Here is a 19,177-nt window from a genome sequence, read left to right on the forward strand (position 1 = left end):
AACAACCACTTAGTACATTCATACAAGTACTACAACAAAAAGGAAAACAAGATTCTCTTCCCCATCCCCTTTTCTGATGAGACAATCTACCAGAGGCAGCACAGCAGGTCCATAGTTGGGCTGGGGAAAGAACCACCACCTCCCTGCTGCTTCTCTTGAATAGGCTGAGTAGAAAGACACATACATTGTTGATGAGGCATTGATGGTTATGATTAATGCATGGACAGTCTCCAGTGATTCCCCCATAGGGACCTGTGCACACATAGGCTTGGAAAAGTAAAGTACAGTAAAGTAAACTACAGCATCCTTTGGGTCATGGACCAACCCAATTGTCTTTCAAAGCAACAGCTAACAAGGTAACCACAGAGCCCCACAGCTGTGACTTGCTACTATAAAATATTTCAAGCAAAAGATGTCCAAACATTTATTTTCAATATACCTCTTCCCAGTATCTGGTGGCCAGTTTCTGTGGAGAAATCAACTTTCCCATGCTGTCATTTTCCATTCTGTAAAACAGCAATACAGATAGGACAAAAGGCAGACAAGACATGAGCCAGCAGGAAAAGCAGTGTGTGATGTGTCTTCTTGTGTGTGAACAAAACCAGTGTAAGCATGCTTTTCTCTCTTTTTTTTTGTTTTGTTTCAATACATTGGCATGGTTTTTTACTTACTGAAAAATGTTTGTTTGTTTTCTTTTAGATTCTCGGACTCACCTTTGCAATGACCATGTATTGTCAGGTAGTCAAGGCAGACACCTATTGTGCATAGATACCATTACCAATCTTTCTGCTCCTCCTCCAAAGGACACAGGAGAAGTCTCCTTCATGCTCATTCGTCTGGCCTTCTTTTTTTCACCCCCGCCCCCGGCCTTTGTACTATAAACTGTGTATAATGCTATCTTTCTGAAGATTTTGTGAATCACCCCACTTTACTGAAGGAGGAAGAAAAGAAAAAGCCAGTACTTGAACTGGCAGAGGTAAGAAGCAGCCTTGTCTTTAAACAGAAGAAACCTCCAGAGAGCAATGGCTCCTTCCATGGCCTGTGGCAAGGCAGAGGAGGCTGCTTCTGAGGGGCTCATCTGCAAACCAATGGTAGGAAAAGATTGCGCTGAGGCAACCTCTGCAAAACCTGTGAGGTTGCCTTCTCACGTTTCACAGTCTGGAAGAGAGTGAGTAGAAAATGAGCGTTCCTCAGTGTGGAAAGAAGGTACAGAGCAGCTAGCACTGAATGTAATTGTAATTTTACTACAGTTTGCACACAGCTAAGATGTCAAGATCAAGCAGTCCTGCCTCCAAGTGTCTCAAAATAATTTTGTAGCCAGGAGAGGATCATCTTCAGAAATGTTATTTTAAAGGAGTATTTTTGATCTGATGCACTGCAAAGTCAGGCTTTTAATCAGAATCTGTACAGTGAGATCTGGCTGTAAAGAGAAAACAACATTGGACATTGTCTCACTTATTAATTGCCAGTGGCATATAGATGGTTGACTGTTTATGTAATATATAGTACATTCATATACACATACTGTTCTGAAAGGAGGTGAAAATACCCAGCATCTAACCTCAGAAAGAGGGAACCTTTCTATCCCATTTTACATTCCAACTGAAATAACTGAGTATTATTTCTTGTAGGAAGCACTATCACTTATACCTCTGGGAAACAAGTAGTTACTTTCAGCTGTATCTTCATTTCAGTAAACAACTTGTGAGTGGGCTCTCTCTGTCATTCGACTATGGCTTTATTTTTTATCATCCCTGTTTCAAGTTAGTCTGCCAAAAAATATCACTCGTTTCCACACTTGAAAGTCCGTACAAAGCTGTCAGCTGCTCCTTCCCTGAATGTCACCATTTCATTAATTTACTTTGGGATATCATCATCGGCAGGCATGATAGCATTTGCCTTGCTGAGGAAAAATCTTTTGTACATTGTTCATTTTTCTGAGAGTTAACACTTAAATATGTTTTTATGCCTAGCTTTTTTTGTTTTTTTTTTTTTTTCCAGCTACATGCCTACAACAGCCAAGACGCATCAGTCTACTAGAACTGGAGTCACCTCTCAGTTCTGTTTTTCAGACCCGTCTCCCTCTGCCTGGCTGTTGGCTAGAATATGCCCCACATTTTCTGGAATTTTCAGAAATCAAAGTCATAACTTTCCTGAACCAGAAACCAGCTGTCTGATGTCCTCACCCTGCATTGGTAACTGGAGTAATTTATGTAGTACCCATCTGTGCACACTGTCTAGTGATGGCACTAAGAATCAGATGTTTTCAGTTGTTCAAACAAACAATTCCCCATCAGCAAGCAGCCTCAAATAATGTGCACACGTGCCAGGGAGGAGCTGAAGCGCTCCAGGGAGGAGCTGAAGCGCTCCAGGGAAAGGACATAGCAGGGAACAGGCAAACAGAGCAATGCAGCTGGCCTGCTCCCTGCAGCTCGCCTCTGAGACCTCTCAGCCATGGACAGTAGGCCAGAGAGAGCTGCAATGCCCTGTTTTCCCAGAAAGCTCAATGCAGCTGTTGCAGGCAGAAAAAAAGGTTACCTGGTACCTTTAGTGCTTACAACAGCAAGTCTCAGCTATGACACTTGTCACCATTTTGCTTACTTTGATTTAAAGGCAATTTCCAGCAGTAAAGCTGGACTCACAGACCCACAGCCTATTGAACAATCTCCTTAACACCTGTAAGTAACCATTTCTGAACGTGCACCATTGACAAATACTACTCTCACTGCTTAGGTTTTGGGTTTTTTTCCATCTTTGCTGATTGCCTGCGGTCTTCTCACCCTCAGGCTACTCCATGTTTTGTGGGGAAGTGCTTAGAGCAGTCTGGTGTGTGAAAGAGTAAGTTTCTTTTAAAGTCTTACCCCCACCTTTATGCACCAGCCACTGTAGCATGGGGCATTTAGCTGTGCAGGCTAAGTTGAAAGTAATGTTACTACTTGTGTGCATTTTCTGTGGCTTCCTAATCACTCACTATCACAGCGACCTCAGCACAACTTAAGGATTTTACTGCCATGCTGACAAGCTTTGACAAATGTTAACAGACCCTGACCCAAGAGAGAGGTTAAACTGAGTAGCCCACACATGGGCACACTGTACCCCAAGCAAGAGACCAACTCCTGGTGTTACAATCACCAGTCTCAATGCTCTCTGCTTCCTGAGCCGAGGCTGACCTGCCAATAGTCCTGCTCTTCAAAAGATGGTGTAAGTTCCTTCCCTCTCTCCTCTCTGTTACTTTCTTTCCTGCATAGACGCAATTACAGGTTAGATTCACCATTAGTTCCTGCCATGGTTTGTAGTTTGTACATACAGGTGCTCCTGCTGACAGCTCAGAGTTTCCACCGCTGAAAAGCAGCATAACAGAGTGATGAATACATTATAAAACATTGATTTTTAAGAAAGATAAAAGGTAGACAAGTCTATTTGTAGTGATTGCTGCCATTAAAAATTAACACAGAGACAGCAGACGGATGATGGCTCAGCTGATAAGAGCAAACCATTGTGCAACAGAGCTCCCGCAGATGGCAACTCTCATCAATTTCCCTGGTGGTGGTGTAGAGAGAAGAGAGATCACAAACGTGTGAGCATCCCAAGAATATGCACTGAGCTCATAGAGAAGACTGCTAGACTTCAGCTAAACATACAGAACAAATGAAATGAGAGACAGAGACTGAAGACAAGTCACACTTCAAGAGTTCCCTCTAATCATTTTCCACCATTTAGGTGTCTTTACAACAAGATAAACTGCCTCGGTTTTCAGAAACATGTATCTACAGGGAGTATAAGCAATACTCACTTTGTAAATCCCAGTCACTGCAGTAGAAACATACGGCACTAACTGCTGAAAACAAAATAAAAAAAACAACAAAAAAACCCACAACCACCAGACAACACATTGCTGCTAATAATTCTTCTTTTTAAACACTATCCTTACACTGCCAACTGAGATGCTACTGCAACTTGTTTATAATTTGAACTGGACTGTTTCCTATATTTGATGTTATTAACTCTCTTCACACAGGCCAGACAGATGTTACGGTGCTTAAAGCATTACCAGCACAATCCAATTTCAAACCTCTGAACACACTGCATATAACAAGCCTCAGACTTATCATATTTTCTTCTTGAAAGCATTGCATCCTTTCTCTGCTGACAAGGTTAGAAAATTTTGTGATACGTAACAGCAACAATCTTTTTTAAAAAATCAAAAAAGATAGTTCCATATTATGGATAAAAATTCACATTGAACTGTTTGGTTATAACTACCCTGTAGTACATAATACACATGTAAAAGGCTGCTTATATCATACATATGCAGAGCAACACAGAGTCATTCCAATTGCTTCCATTAGTGTTTTGTCACTTTTGGTAAAGTCTTTTATATTATTTTCACTTCTTATTTTTAAACATGAAGGTAGACTCTATACATTTAAATTAAAGACAGAACCAAAGGCAATTGAAGGAGAGCACTTCTAATTTATACTCATTGCTCTTTCTGCTTAATAACAAGATGTGAAAGCACAGAGCACAGAGCTTGACCTACTGAACTTAGCAACACCAGAATTTAGCTTTTAGATTGAGTCCAATATAGTTCTAGTTTTTCATCTTCACAATTATAACAATATATATACATATGTATACTTAATAGAATATGGTTATTTTCCTGTACAGTAACTGTCAGTAGCAGCCAAATCTTATTGCTTGTACAACAGAATTATTTAGCTCCACATTGTATAGCACACAATCACTGAAATACACTCTAGTTGCTGTTCTATGAATATTTCTTGTGCTCCTCCCCCTCAAATTATATAAACTTGTAAAGATTTATTCTTCCATTCAATAATTACCATTTGAATGCAGTATTGTATGTTTTACAATATGGAGAGGAAGGAACTGCACAATGGCTGTATTTTATCTTGGATCAGCAGTATAGCTGCTATGTGAATCCTCCCATGCCCCTCATTCCTCACAAACTAATTAGGAACTTGGTTACGTCTTTCAGTGCGTGTGGCTCCCGGCTGCCTCTGCCCCCATTCGTAGATGGGGCAGAAGGTTGTTAGTGTGGAGAAGGTTGAAGCCATTCACTCACCCCTCAGCTTCATTGTTGTGCTATAAATGTGGCATCAGAGGTAAGCAACAGAAACCAGCAGCTGGCTGTGGCATTTCTTTTAAAACCAGATTCTTCATTAACTTTGTTTGCAAGGACTCGTGCTGAGCGTGAATGATCTTCACATATACAGAGTTAGACAATTCACAGTAAGAAAACAAGTCAGGACTTGCCATGGGAAATTTTGTTTGGATTCTTTGTGAATGCTAGATTGTTACTGGCATCTTACCACAGTAGGCAGGTCTCCTCAGTTCTTTGGATTTTTGTCGCTGCAACTACAATGATGCATTTTTGTGCATTCATATAAGAACAAAATATAAAATATACATTTTTATTTTTAAAAAGTTATTAAATATTCTTTAAAGTTTACAACAGAATGTCTTTTGTATTCTTTATAGTCAACTACACTGCAAGCTATATAGTGAGTATATACATGCCCAAAGATGTGTGTGCGCAAGTGCACACACACAGTATACACAATAAAAAAAAAAAAGATACACAGGATACATATTTTTTGTAATTTCTCATTGCCTATCTTTGATTTGACCTATCCTTCCTTTTATATATATATATATATATATATATATATATATATTTTTTTTTTTTTTTTTTTTTATTATTGTTAAGTGGCTAACCCATTCCCAAGTAAATTTATAATGTTTTCTGTTTCCTCTTAAGGGCAACCTGAAATTATGTGATAGTGGAGAACAATTAAGATAATACTGGGGGATGAGATTTACAGCGTAACAAAATACTCAGACCCAAACTCAGTTATCTTCTGTTTAGGACTTGTCTGTTACTGATAATTTTGAAACAAATGGACCTCTCTTTTTCTGAGGTAGTTGCTTAAATTCAGAAATTACATAGAAAAACTTAGAAAATTACCACCAGTCTCTGTTAAACAGGAATGACTATGAACTAACACTGCCTTTTTCAATGCAATTTATTGTACCCTCCAGGTCAAACAGCTTCACAAGTGAAACTGCTCTAAACTGGGTGCATTTTGAACAAAACCACAGGCATAGTATTGAAAGGGCAAGGGTAGATGTGGTGTGAAAGTGGAGACCCAGACATTTTAGAGGTTGTTGCAGGAAACCTCACAAAGGATAACCCAAACCACTGGTGGAAGTTTCTTACAACTTCCTCGGTTCAGTAGGCACATTTTTATATTCCTTGAATTTTCTTCATCCTGTTAAGTGTACCACTACCTGGTCTCATTAACTACATCTATCTTTAATCCCTTTCTGACTTTGTGAAACTTTCCACTCCAGTCTTACATTGTAGCAGTGAATGTCACAATTTCATCATGCCATGTACATGTAAAAGAACCCTTCTTACATGGATTTTAATGCTGCTTTTCAATTTCCTTTATTCACCATTGAATCAATACTTCAGGAATGCTAACAATGATTCGTACAGAAATACATGGGCACAGAGCAGCTGTATTACCTTTATGGCCCAATTTGTCTTTCCACTAAAGCTTAAACCTGGGTAATAGAGTACACTATTGATTTTCAACATCCCATTGTTTTAAAAACCTAAACTCAGTATACCTTCCCCCAGCAGCTATCCTAGTTCAGTTTTCTTTGCTTTCTGAACTACATGTTGGCATATACAGAGGTGTTTCTATTTTAATTAACAACTACCCTAGTATTTCAGCTGACGTCCTGCATTTTTGTCAAATGTACTTAACACAACCTGAGAGTATCAGGCTTAGGTGATTATACTAGCTGTGTGATACAAAGTATTTTCTGCCTGCATGGCATTTATTTTCAAAGAGACTTAAGGGTAGCCCATAGAACTTCATCCAAAGCTTTGTCTTGACACGTCAGAAGTGCAAAATACAGAGCCAAATCTTTCTTACCTTCCCATGTTAAAAACCCCAAACAGATAATCATTAACAACTCACCTAGTGAGTGCAATTTGAAAGGCTGTTCTTCTGAAATCCCCCCAGTTGCCTATGTAGGTCATTTGACCCTAGGCCTTGCTTTCCCGCCCTTCCCCCAGTAAAACTGTTTCCCCATAGAAATACTGTATGTTATTCTGTTTACTAGAAATCGTGGGGTTTGTTGACCTGTAAGAACAGCTTAGTTTACATTCCTCCCTGCAACAGCCAGAAAGCATTCACTACTAAACCCACACCAGTGCATGTTAGACAGCTATTAATATATAGAGGGCCTATAAGTCATCTTGCAATGTCCAGTTTTTTTAATAAAGAAATGGCTGATCAGTTAAACTGGTTTCTCAAACAACTCCCTGGTATCTTTTATGCAGAAGTTGTTCACGCAGAATATTTTGTTACTACAGAATAACTTAACAGAGACTTCCCAGTAATTGTGGTTACGAGAATAACTTGAAAGTATGGGGTCCTTATCCACTGTAAACCTCCCCTTACATTCCCATGGCACTGCTATTACAGAATGTGGTTCAAATCACAGCCAAGACAATAAAATATAACTGTATATAACTAAATCTATATAAAACAAAGTACAGCATAAAAACCCAGCTGTTAATGTGTATTATGTGTTTATTTTTCCATATGGACAGTGACAAGAGTTTCAGGTATAAAGCATTCATACTGAAGACATGACAAACTACTGTAGTAGTAAAGGGATTTCAGGATCTGGTTTGTGAAAGTCTACTCAGATGAACCTCATCATCTTCCACCTCCACAAACACATTTCCTTTGCTGTAAGGCTTAAGCCCATCACTGCTCCAGCCCTTCCACCTTTGCCGTACCATTTACATTTGCTGTTCTGCACACAGGGATACGTGGTTAATCAAGGTCCCAGTCTGCCAAATGCAGAGGGGATTCAGCTATTTGTATCGTGTAACTCAAGGATAGGCATCCTACATGGCTTTACAAAGTTCAGTTTTGACATCGAGTTAGGAGACCATAGTCCCTACATAGCAGAGAAAAGGGAGTACTGTAACCAGGTGGTTCATGTCAGCCTAGTTATGGACCTAACTAGTGACTAAACCAGAATTGCTCTCAGTGTCCTCAGTTCCCCAATGCAAACCAGCAAATGGCTGGATGAGCACAGGTACCCCACTGAACAGTCAGTAGTTGTTCAGTGTTCCCCAGAGAAACAAAGGCTGTGAGGATAATTTTTTTTTCTTTTAACCCAGTTTACCTTGGAAACTCAGTGTTATTGCATCATCCACAGATGCCATCAACAGATTCTGATACTATATCTCAGCTTGGATAGTAAGCACCCAGAATATTGAGCTGAAAAATGCTTCAGCCTAGAAATGTTGCCATTGCTATTCTTTTGAAATGCTCACATGCATCCATACACTACTGAGGTCACCAGAGCATATGCATTCCTCACATTTTGTGCTGTGGCAGCCTGTCCAAGACAACTTCTACAAAAAAAAAGGTGGGGGGGAGGGCAATTCTCAAGGAATTGAACCCTCCCCCACCCAGGGAGTTAAAGCTGTTCACAGACTCAATTCTCACTGCGCAAGTATGCCAGGAGAAGAGCACTTCACCATGGTGCTGCTTGCATGCTTAGTTGGAACGCCTTGTCTCACTCTATCACCCTATACCAGATAAAGTCACTAACAGCTTCTTTATAATCCTCAGAGCACCACACAGATCTCCTTCCCCAGCAATGACCACTGTCTTTGCACCCGTATTAACTTCATTTGAAAGTCATGTTGGAATTCATTGAATAAGGAAGCTGCATTGAGCTACAAGAGAAACTATTTGGGAAAAATGTTCACGCTGTGAGCTCAGCTGCAGGAACTGGACACACAAGAATGTTAGAAAAAGAAACAGGAATATTTCCTCCTAGAAGCGAGAGGTGGTTTTTGACTATTTTTCTGGTGAGTAGCTAAGTTGTGTTACTTGGTCTCTCAAAATAAAGATGCCTTGAAATCTCATGGTTGAAAATACTCCTACTTTTGAGGAAATAACAGAAATTGTGAACTCAGACCCGTGCAAAACTTAAGGAATTATGGGTTTGCAAATGCAAGAAAGTACCTACACTGAAGTAATGTGTCATATAATTATCAACTCACTTTCCCTAAACAAAAAAAAAAAAAACAACTCACCAGCTTGGAAGTACAGCTTGTTGTCATGGAACTTGCTTGATATTTGGTGCTAATAAAAATTGAAGTTTTAAATCTCCTTCCTGTGAAGTCCGTGCATTAGAGTTCTTCCCTACTGAACACCTTATTCCTGACTGTGCACCACAGCTATGTACCCTGACACAATACAATCTTCATTAGCGAAAGGTCATCTGAATTAAGCGCTCACAGGTTTAAAAGAATTATCACATGGAAAACTGGCACAATTAAAAGCCTGCTGCAAATCACTCTCTTGATGGAATGAAGCGTTAATGTATGCTCAAAAATCCAGGTACAAAGGTCCTTCGAAGAACTAGAATATACCAATGCAAGCAATCTTTGCTGTGGATGACACAGTACTCCAATTTATCCAAAATTCTGCACCAGGATAGGCAAGGAAGGGAAACCAAAAGTGACAGGTATGGAAAAACATAGATGAAAAGTATGGGAGAAGGTTGGAAACAGACACTAGACCTGGGCAGACAGCACTTGGCACCTGAGCAGTATCCCTTGAAATACATGGTCAGCTCATTCACAACAGACACAGTGCAGTGTGCATAAAGCCTCTCGGGTCCTCCTAGTCCCTGTGATTTAGCAGATTTGGAGGTTTTGAGTCCTGTGTAGATAGTGGTTCTCTCAGTTCTGGGACCGAAGTAGTCCTTCTCTGTAGTACGCTGTGATTCAGATCTGTATGACAAAAGCTGTGATGCTCTACTGGTACTGCAGCCAGGGGCAATCAGTCCATCCCTCTGATAGTCTTCATCTTACCACCCCCCACAGTCATATAGGTAACTTCCTAGCTGGAGCACTGCAGCCAATACTGTCACCAGGAGCAGGGGGAACTCATGTACCACATACAGCATATACAAGGTCAAAGGTATGGATATCAATGTTTAGTGCACTTGTTTACCTTTTTTTCCCTTGATGCTGCTTTCATCCTTTTCCAACTGTTTTCCTGTCCTCTTTAGACTGAACAATCTACTCCCTCCTAGGTGCTGCAGGTTCACAGAGCTACTGAAGCATACTGGAATACTAAGATGATGAAAACAGTTACAAGGGGTACAGACATTGATTCCTCTTACATCCTCCAACATTTGGTACTTCCAGCCTCACAGGAAATCAATCCAGGGAGCAGCAGGGGAAAATTTTTATGTAATTTAAACGTTGCTGAAAACTGCCGAGATCCATGACATTTAAAAGAACTCAGCATGTCACAGCTGATGTGTCACTGGTCACATGGAGCACAGCGTCCTGCAAGTTAAAAAGCTGTCTTCAGGGCAATTACACGGAACATAAGGGTGTTCGGCTGCACAATCGGATCTAGTACCAAACAACCAAGTGTCCTGTTGCCTTATTTGCAGCTCTCGTGCAGTATAAACAGAAATTCAGGACAACACTGCCATTCTCAGTGCTGCCAATTTCATTTTAATTTAGTGAGCTCTCACTGAAAATTAGAGAGTCCCTGAGAGCTTTACAGCATGAAGTGGCAAATTAAATTGAAATTGAGATAATCCCCAGAAACGTGTACATAGGTAAAGCAAATCTAAGTCCAAACACCTTTCAGACTGCTAAGTTCTTGCATAAATAAGAAAAAGCTATTTCCTACAATGAAAATATTCTCAAGACTTTCGTCTGAAGACATCTCAGAATGCATCACATTGTGTCTATACTCTCATTGCAGTGTGATGACTCAGATATCTATCAGAGAATGAAGTACTATTGAAATGGGTTACATGATCTAGAAGCACCACAGAATTTCACAGACGGGAGTTTAAAAAAAAATTAAAAAGTCAGGCAGCCAGCCAAGCCAGTCTTTTTCAGATTTCCTCTGGCTGCCTTATTGAGAGCACGTATCACAAGCCTCAACATAATATTCACTTCAGTATTTCCAAATAGCATCATTTGCTTATTTGAAAGCCTAAGCAAGATCCATGTTCAGATAGGAAAGTTGCTCAGCTCTGCTCTGCACCTCTTGTTTTTAAGGTCTGGGTAAAACTGGTCCTGTGGCAACGATATAATAAGAAGCGAAAACCCACAAGGAATGACACTCCTAGTGTACAGATGTGCACGGAGGAATTTGAGCCCCAGGAATGAAAGCAGATTTGCCAGTAGGCAAGGTTGTGCTATAGTTTCAGTTATGTCCTCAGTGTAATTTTTGAAGCAGAGAATATGATGATTCCCCAGGGAAACTGCACAACCACAATGCGTAAGCATATTTAAAGATTATTATTCAGGGCTTTTAAATCCAACTCCATGTTTCCATTAATCCACTGAGCTGCCAACCCAATCTCACATTGGCAGGCTCGCTTGCTCTCTAACAATAGAGAGCTTCTTCAATATTAAGGTCTTAATCTTAAGTACTTCTGTATGACTGAGAAATCCTAAACAGCACACAGAAGATAAACATTTTCCCACTACACACACACATATATATACATGATGGTATTAGATAAAGGCAGATGTCCCCACACTAGTAGGAGAAATGTGTAATACATCCATTCATTTTAAATCAGCCCATGTGTCCCTGCAGTCACATTGTCCCCCGCTTGTCTAGACCCAGAGTTCAAGGGCTTATCTCTGAAGGACAAAAGCTGTTTTTTCTCCTGCCTTGAAATGCCAGCTTAGCAGTTAGAAAGATGTTCATGGCAGGATTCACAGTACTCTGATAATGTTGATGGGAAGCACTGCAGCTAAAGAGACAGACAGACAAGCAGATGGTTAAAATTAGCAGGACCAGCAACATTTCTGATATTGGATCTCTGCTACTTTCCACCATATTATTTTTTAAAAGCATTCAGCCAAGACAGATTTTGCCTAAAATTTAGGTTAACTAGAACGCATAAGCTGGATATGTATCCAAATCAAGATTTTCTGAAAAATCATTTTCTACCTAATAGGGAAGGTGGGGCATCTAGCCAGATGGATTACTTTCCTCTTGTATTTCAGCTGTTGGAGTAGGTGAAACCAGGAAGGCTTTTAGCTGAGATTTTTAGCTTTTCCTACTGTTAAGGCATTCCACTGGACCCAACAGTAAGACAGATGGTCACAAGGAAAACAGCAGCAAATGGGTGTTCTGTTTGGGAGCTCTCCTGTGGGCAGGGGTCAGGGAGTACCCACAAGACTGCTAAAATCCCGCTGGCCTCTTCGACAGATCAGCAGAGATCTGTAGTGCAAGCAGTCCTGCTGCCCCCTGAAGCAGCCCTGTGAACTCATGAGGACTGTGTCTCGTTGTATCTGAGGCACTAAGACCTTCTCTGATTAGATAATTCTTTTGCTTTCTTACTCAGTGCCCTTCCCTCCAACCCAAGCTTTCTACTGCAGCCAGGTCCGTTCCTCTCTGCACAGCATCACTGTTCCCCTGTGAGCGGGCATGCTGAAACTCCTCTGCCAGGAATCAGAGGTGCAGCAGCTTCTCTGCGAACAGATATATAAACTTTAATTTCCCTTTCTAGACTCCAGAGAGGCTCAGATGTCAAACAATGGTCAGACAGGCATTAACACCCCCACTGGTAAACCTGGATATTGCCAAAAGATGAAAGAGATAAGGAGCTTAGAGTCTGTGTGTACACATGCAAACCCAGGGAATAATCAAAACTGGACTATTGGATTTAGTGCTGACGTAAAACATGACACAGCAAAATACCAGACAGTTGTCCAAGGTTCTTCCACCATGCCTGTAACAGGGACCACCTCAGCACAGACTGGTAGAGACACACTGCCCTGCTCCGTGCTAGGTGACAGCACTGTGACATGTGTAGCACGTGGGTGCTGCCATTCCCATTACACTTCTTACATGTGGACTCAAGAGAGCAGCTGCAAAACCAATACACTCCCAAAAATTTTCCATAATGTTGTCAGATCTCAAAATGCAAAGTTACCCTTTGGATGCATTTTGCTAGAGGTTTAGCTGAGGTTCTGCCTTGTGTTTCCCCTGACCCATGTCATGTATAGACCCATCAGTATGGAACAAAGTACTTCATTATTTGTGTTTGAGGACCATGATTAACATTTCATAAAAACAAGTTCTTCAGGTACTTCAATAGAGTAAGGAGGTACTGAGGGCTAGAAAACACATAAGGCTTCAAAACCCTTGGAAGGGATAATACAGCATGCAGAATTATGTAAGTCATTTTGTACTGCAAGTCAATCCCTTTATTAAAAGGGGATTACAACAATCACAGCATTTAGTATCATTCACACACACATAACCCATGCTTTAACTCCTATATTTTCAAAATTCAATTCAGTGATATACACCTTCAGTGTACTCTTCTCCTTCCCCAAGCTTTTTACTTATAAGAATGTCAGTACCTCAGATTTAAATTTCTAAAACTGTCCTGGATTACTGCAAAGCACGGCCCTTCACAAGAGCCCAGAGGAATATGGCTTCTAAATTTACCAGAAACTGAGCAATCTTTGTCTTTTTTCCCCTAACGACCCACATGACCATACCAGGAAATGGTAAGTCTGCAAAGTGACTAGTTTGAAACAAACAAACAATATTCAAATGATGTTGTAAGACATGCAGGGCAGTCCTTGAAACAACTGCACATTTGGTAATAAAACTGATCACCACTTATCAATTACTTTTGTGTGTGAACTAGCTTAGTTCGTTCATGCTTTATTCCATACTTGAACACCTATTTTATTAGAACAGTCTTTAGAAATATTCACTATACATGTTTACAAATGCTTCCTTATGCAGAATTAACAAAACAAACCAGACTCATTTTAATGGACAAAACACTTGAGGTGCAAAATAGTTTAAAGAAAAATAATGTGTTTCTTAAGTAAGCACAGGAAGTAATTATTCTGATAATGTGCAGAACAATCCATCAGACATTAAATAAAAATAAGCATTTCATCTTCTTTCTAAATAAATTAATTTATAATCTCCTGTCTTGATAGGTAAGCCAAGTTTGTCTTGCCATAAATTCTGTGTGCCCTAGAATAAAGCTTGGCAGACCTATCTCATAATAATTTAATTTCTATCCTTGTCCTTCTTCATTCTTAAAGTTCAATTTAACATCAATAGAAATGAGCTAGAATAGTTCAAATTAAGTACAGAATAGCCATTATTTTGAATGCACATTTTACCAGCCAGTTCCAAGTACTGGAAATAAAGGGATTTATTCTCCAAAGCATTACCAGTCCTCAGACCAAGATCCTGCACACAGATGCACTGACACCTAATTGACATTTTAAGATAGACCATATATGGGACACAGGCCATAATGGGGACTCAAAAACAGGTGTACTTTTAAATGCAATTCAACACAGCACTGTAGGGATCTTTAATTTTGTGCAAATAATTAACCTCAGCTTCACTTTCCTAGATAACTTCTGATGCGCATCTTCAATAGTGATCAGGCAGTTGGACTCGATGATCATTGAATGTCTCTTCCAACTGGAACCATTCTATGCCAGTAGTAACGGAAAAAGGACAAGACACTTCGCAGGACACAGATAATTTTGAAACTAAACTACACATCTTTCTTCAGGGTGATTCACATTCAAGGGGCTACTTAGGAATTCCTGCCTTTCAGCTGAGCATCACAATTTTTACTGTATGACAGAAAGCAAAGCTTTACAGTGAAAGAAAAGCACTGGATGGAGAGATGCCATTAGAGAACTCAGAGGACTTAATGGGTGCTGCTCACTTTCAGTGCTGCATTTCCAGACCACTCCAATACTATCAGAAATTCAAAAACATTCACACGTGCAGTGACTCACGCTGTTATCCTTCTGCTTTGTCAGTGGCTGCAGTCAGTCTGGGTGACATCTCTCCATCATAATGAAAAAGCTGCCCAAATTTAAGTGCCTGACACCTGCACTGTACAATGCTGCTGACTAAGCGAAGCTTGCAATATTTTGGGTTTGCTCTGAAATTAGAATTCTTTCAGATGCAACCTTTTACTTCCAGAAAAGCCCCAAGTGAGTTATTTGATGCTGCCAGTGGAAAAACCTTAAAAAGCAAAGGGGTATTATTACAAAAGTAGCATTATTAGTAAAAACTGTCTGAGCTATACAACTTCACAGCATAGCTCTGTTCTCAGAAGTGTTCTCCTTTTCATCATTCAGAACCATCTACTCTGCCCTTCCAAATAATCGTTTTAAATTTTCTGCAGGATGGGCAGGATGGGGAAAAGGCATTACTGCTGCTTTTGATTCCTCTCATTCTCACTGAGTCAACACAACTGCAGGAGATGAAGCACGATTATGTTTTCATTTGAGATTCATTAAGAGAGCTGCAATCAAGCTGCAGCTGCACTGCTAAATTCTGTTTTAATTATAAACAACAAAAATCCCTAGAAAACAAGTGGGATCCCAGACACGCAAGTCAGTGGCAAAACGGGCCTGTGGAATCTTTAAGCAGTGATGGTGCCTGAACACCAACAGCACTTGAAAGCCAGCAAAAGAAATACTTTCACTTACAAAGAAAACAGCTTGGAAATGAAAGCTGAGCAGCAGTTTGACTCAGACATCACAGACAGAGACCACACAGTCACTGTCAAAGGAGAAAAGAATGCCCCCTGCAATGCATGTGCAAGCATTATTAAAAAGCACAAGATTAGCCATGCAAACGTGATCCACTGCAGATCCTTTTTTGTTTGTTTGTTTGTTTGTCTTCCAACTTACCCTGGTAACGTGCAGAAAATGACAAAAATAACAAGGTGTTGTGAAAAATGTTCAAATATTGGGGGGGTTGAGTTGGAGAGAAGCTGCCCTATAGAAGTAACCATTTAGCTAACGGCAGGAGGACTAAAACACTACTATTCTTCCTTTCAAGTGCATAATCAGGGATATCACGACTAGGAAAATATTCAGGCCTTTTAAAGGTCCAGCTACCATTTGTAGCTTTTAGACTTACTGCAGCAGTTAATTCCTCCACCTGATTGCATGCTGTGCAATTACTATTTACCTTATGCTTTGTAGAGTTACTTGTCTCCATATCTAGAAGAAAAGTAATTTTTCCGCTGAGCTATGCTGGAGAGAGGAGGGACGGACTTGTGATTCCTCATGGTATCGCTCAGAACTGCGGCGTGCTCTGTTCACTTTGGCAGGCACACAACCCCAACTTGTCGTCAAGAGACTGTTCTGCAGCAAATGATTTTGAGAAGATGCGCACAGTGTCAGGAGGAAGGCACCCTGCTTTGCTGTGGCCTGTTCTGGTTTCTGATGACTCAGCAGCAGGGTCTGGCCAGCAGGTGATGGGAGAGTCAGAAACCTTGGCTCCAAACTGACTTTGTGACAGACTTACTACCCAACACTGAAAAAGTAATTTTCTCTTTTGTTTCCCATTCATCCTTTCTCTTCCAGGTCTGAGGCTGTGTGCCCTTTGGAACACTGTCCTCTTCTAACTCTGTACTCTGGGAAGCCTACCTGTTTTTTAAAATGCAGTTATTGTCCCTAACAACCAAAGGCTTCTGAGAGGGAGAGAGAAAAGGCTTCTCGTAAATATGATAAATGAGTTTAAATACTGCACAGAATTGAAATTCAAATTATACACCAATATGCATACCTGGGAAGGCAATGAGTATTTATAATATTCATATTGTTATTTCCAAAATTCACTCAATAACTTGATTCTCTTCCAAAAAGCACAGGGAGAAGCCATCAGAACAGTAACCTTAGTTTTTACAAATGTATATGCCAAGGATACAGCACTGACTCTGCCAAAATATTTCATATTCCTTGGCTCCAAGACAGACAAGGCTCAAAGATGCACAGGGATGATCTCAAGAACACAAGGGTCTGGGGGTTGTTTTGTTAAGTCTAGTTCTCTGCTGCTCCTACAAGAGGAAGAAAATGAGAAAGTACATTTTTTTGAATACAGTTCCTTTGTTGGGGTGAAATCTGAAAACAAAACGGGGATATTACCCATGCCGAGGTTTAAGCACTCCATATTATAGAGAACAGGAAAGTATTCACTCTGGGGATGACAAATACTCTCCCTGACACTTATTTATATGTTTTTAAATTCTCTTATTAAAACAACTGAACAAAATGGTTCAGTAAAAACTAGAACTCTTAAAAATTATTGCCCATCTGCTCTTGTATCAAAGGCAGTAATCTCAAATCCTAAAGCAAATACTAAATGTATAATTTACGCCTCAGTGCTTTAAAACAGTCAATGAACTTCTAAACTGGGCTTTCAAGACATGAGCTCAGCCACATGCAACTGCATCCTTATGTCAACCACAATTTCAGGGTTGACGTGAATGAAGAAAGGTGGAGTTAGATGGAATTTAAAATTCTGGCCAGTGTTTGACAGAGAAAGTCAATCTAAAACAATTCCAAGCTAACAGCAAAAGCAATTTAATTTTGACATAAAGATAGGAGGTAAAAATCAGAAGCAGCATGCAAGGGCCTGATACAGCAGACAACCACTTAGTGCTGTGATTCTAAAGGCATAATTGAATACAACATTTTCTTATGTTAATTTCAGGTAATGAATAGCAGCAAGGTACCTAGATTAAAAAAAAAAAAATGGACTGATTTTAAGTTGTATCTACAGTTGCAACATGAGACAATACATTATATTTGCAAAGAAGGGTGTTTGCCATTTATGAGGAAACTTTGTCTACTTGCATCAGCAGAACAGGTCTGCATTCATTATTCCAAATGCCTCCACCAGGTTCATCACTAGCTCCAGCTCCAGTGCAAAGCAAAGGCACTTTGGCTTTCACTTATCCAGATTTATCAGTTGTTTTAATGAGAGCAAAATGAAAAAGATTATTAGCACAGAGGTTTTTCACATAAGAACATGAAAGAGCAGAGCAAAAATAACACAACTACTTTCTTTACACAAAGGGACCCATCACAATAACCGAAACACCCCTTACATACAAGGGGGAAATCAGCCCAGAGGTTGCTGCTCGAAGCAGAGCTTTGCCACCCTACCACAATATCAGTGTAGTAACTATAGGGACAGCCAGCTTCGCAAATAACATAAATTACTCTCTCTGTGTGGTCACACAATACTCGCGTGCATCTTACCTGTGACCTCCACAGCACCAGAACGCTGATGCTGCTACTGCTGGGCCTTCATCCACTCATGGTACACAAGCGTGTCTGCTCAGAGCGTTTATTTTGTTCAGCCCGAAAAGGAATAAAGGCAAACACAAAAAGGCTGTTAAAATCTGCAATCACAGCCAAATAATCCACAGCAACATAACTCTTCTGGCCCACACGAGTTCACCTGAAAAACCAGAGAAGAAACATTCAAGATTGAATGAAAATGGATATACATGGTCCTAAATAACTTCCCACATCGGGCAGTAACTGCCTGCTGGCTGTTTTTGAATCACAGTCCCATCCTCTACAACTGCAAGCAAAGAAAGCATATAGTGAAGTATATGCTCTGCACTGGTGCACTGGAAGAAAACTAAGCAAAATATATCAAAAGACCTACCTAGACTATTCCTAAATGCAGATCATAAGGAAGAACAGAAAAATAATGTTTAGTGAAAAATAGTTATGTCTGTAAGGTTTTTCTCAGTTGCTTTAACACTTCCAAATGTATGCAATAAACAAAGAAAAACTAAATTCAACCTTAACTTTTGAGTAGAATGACCATCCATAATGTACAGACTTTACATATTGGAGGAAAATAGTGAAACACCATAATTTCTGACTTCTATTCCATGCACACTGACCTTTGAGAAAGGTACAGTACATCACCCAGGCAATCCCTGCTGCAGCCAAATGCATAACAGGAACAACAGAGCTGGGACACTAGATAGCCCTGCTCCAAGACACTGTGCCTGGATCGACAGAAAAATGCAACAATCCTGCCAGTCACTTATGCTAAAAACACATGGCATGCAATCTAGAAATGGAAGGCTCTGTGCTCTTCTGACACCACAGGTATGTCTGTTGTGATTAGCGGTTTGTGGTAAATGAAATCAGGACAGTTAGGAAGTCTTTAGAAAGTCAATATGCTTCTTATCTACACTGAATGTTTTCAGTGCTTCATTACCCTTCAAAAAAACAGGTGGG

At 40.1% G+C, this 19,177-nt stretch overlaps 1 protein-coding gene across 17 annotated transcripts in view; it reads left to right on the plus strand.

The window, feature by feature from the left end:
- Nucleotides 1–1,725, plus strand: part of TSPAN4 (tetraspanin 4) — a 445,369-nt gene extending 443,644 nt beyond the window's left edge. For all 17 annotated transcript variants that reach the window (XM_065066071.1, XM_065066069.1, XM_065066068.1 and 14 more), the window contains one exon: nucleotides 700–1,725. In XM_065066071.1, the coding sequence (XP_064922143.1) occupies nucleotides 700–768 (69 nt within the window). In that variant the 3' untranslated portion in view covers nucleotides 769–1,725. The remainder of the gene's footprint in view (nucleotides 1–699) is intronic.
- Nucleotides 1,726–19,177: the final 17,452 nt, after the last annotated feature.

This window comes from Columba livia, chromosome 5, assembly GCF_036013475.1.
Source record: "Columba livia isolate bColLiv1 breed racing homer chromosome 5, bColLiv1.pat.W.v2, whole genome shotgun sequence".
Taxonomy (NCBI): domain Eukaryota; kingdom Metazoa; phylum Chordata; class Aves; order Columbiformes; family Columbidae; genus Columba; species Columba livia.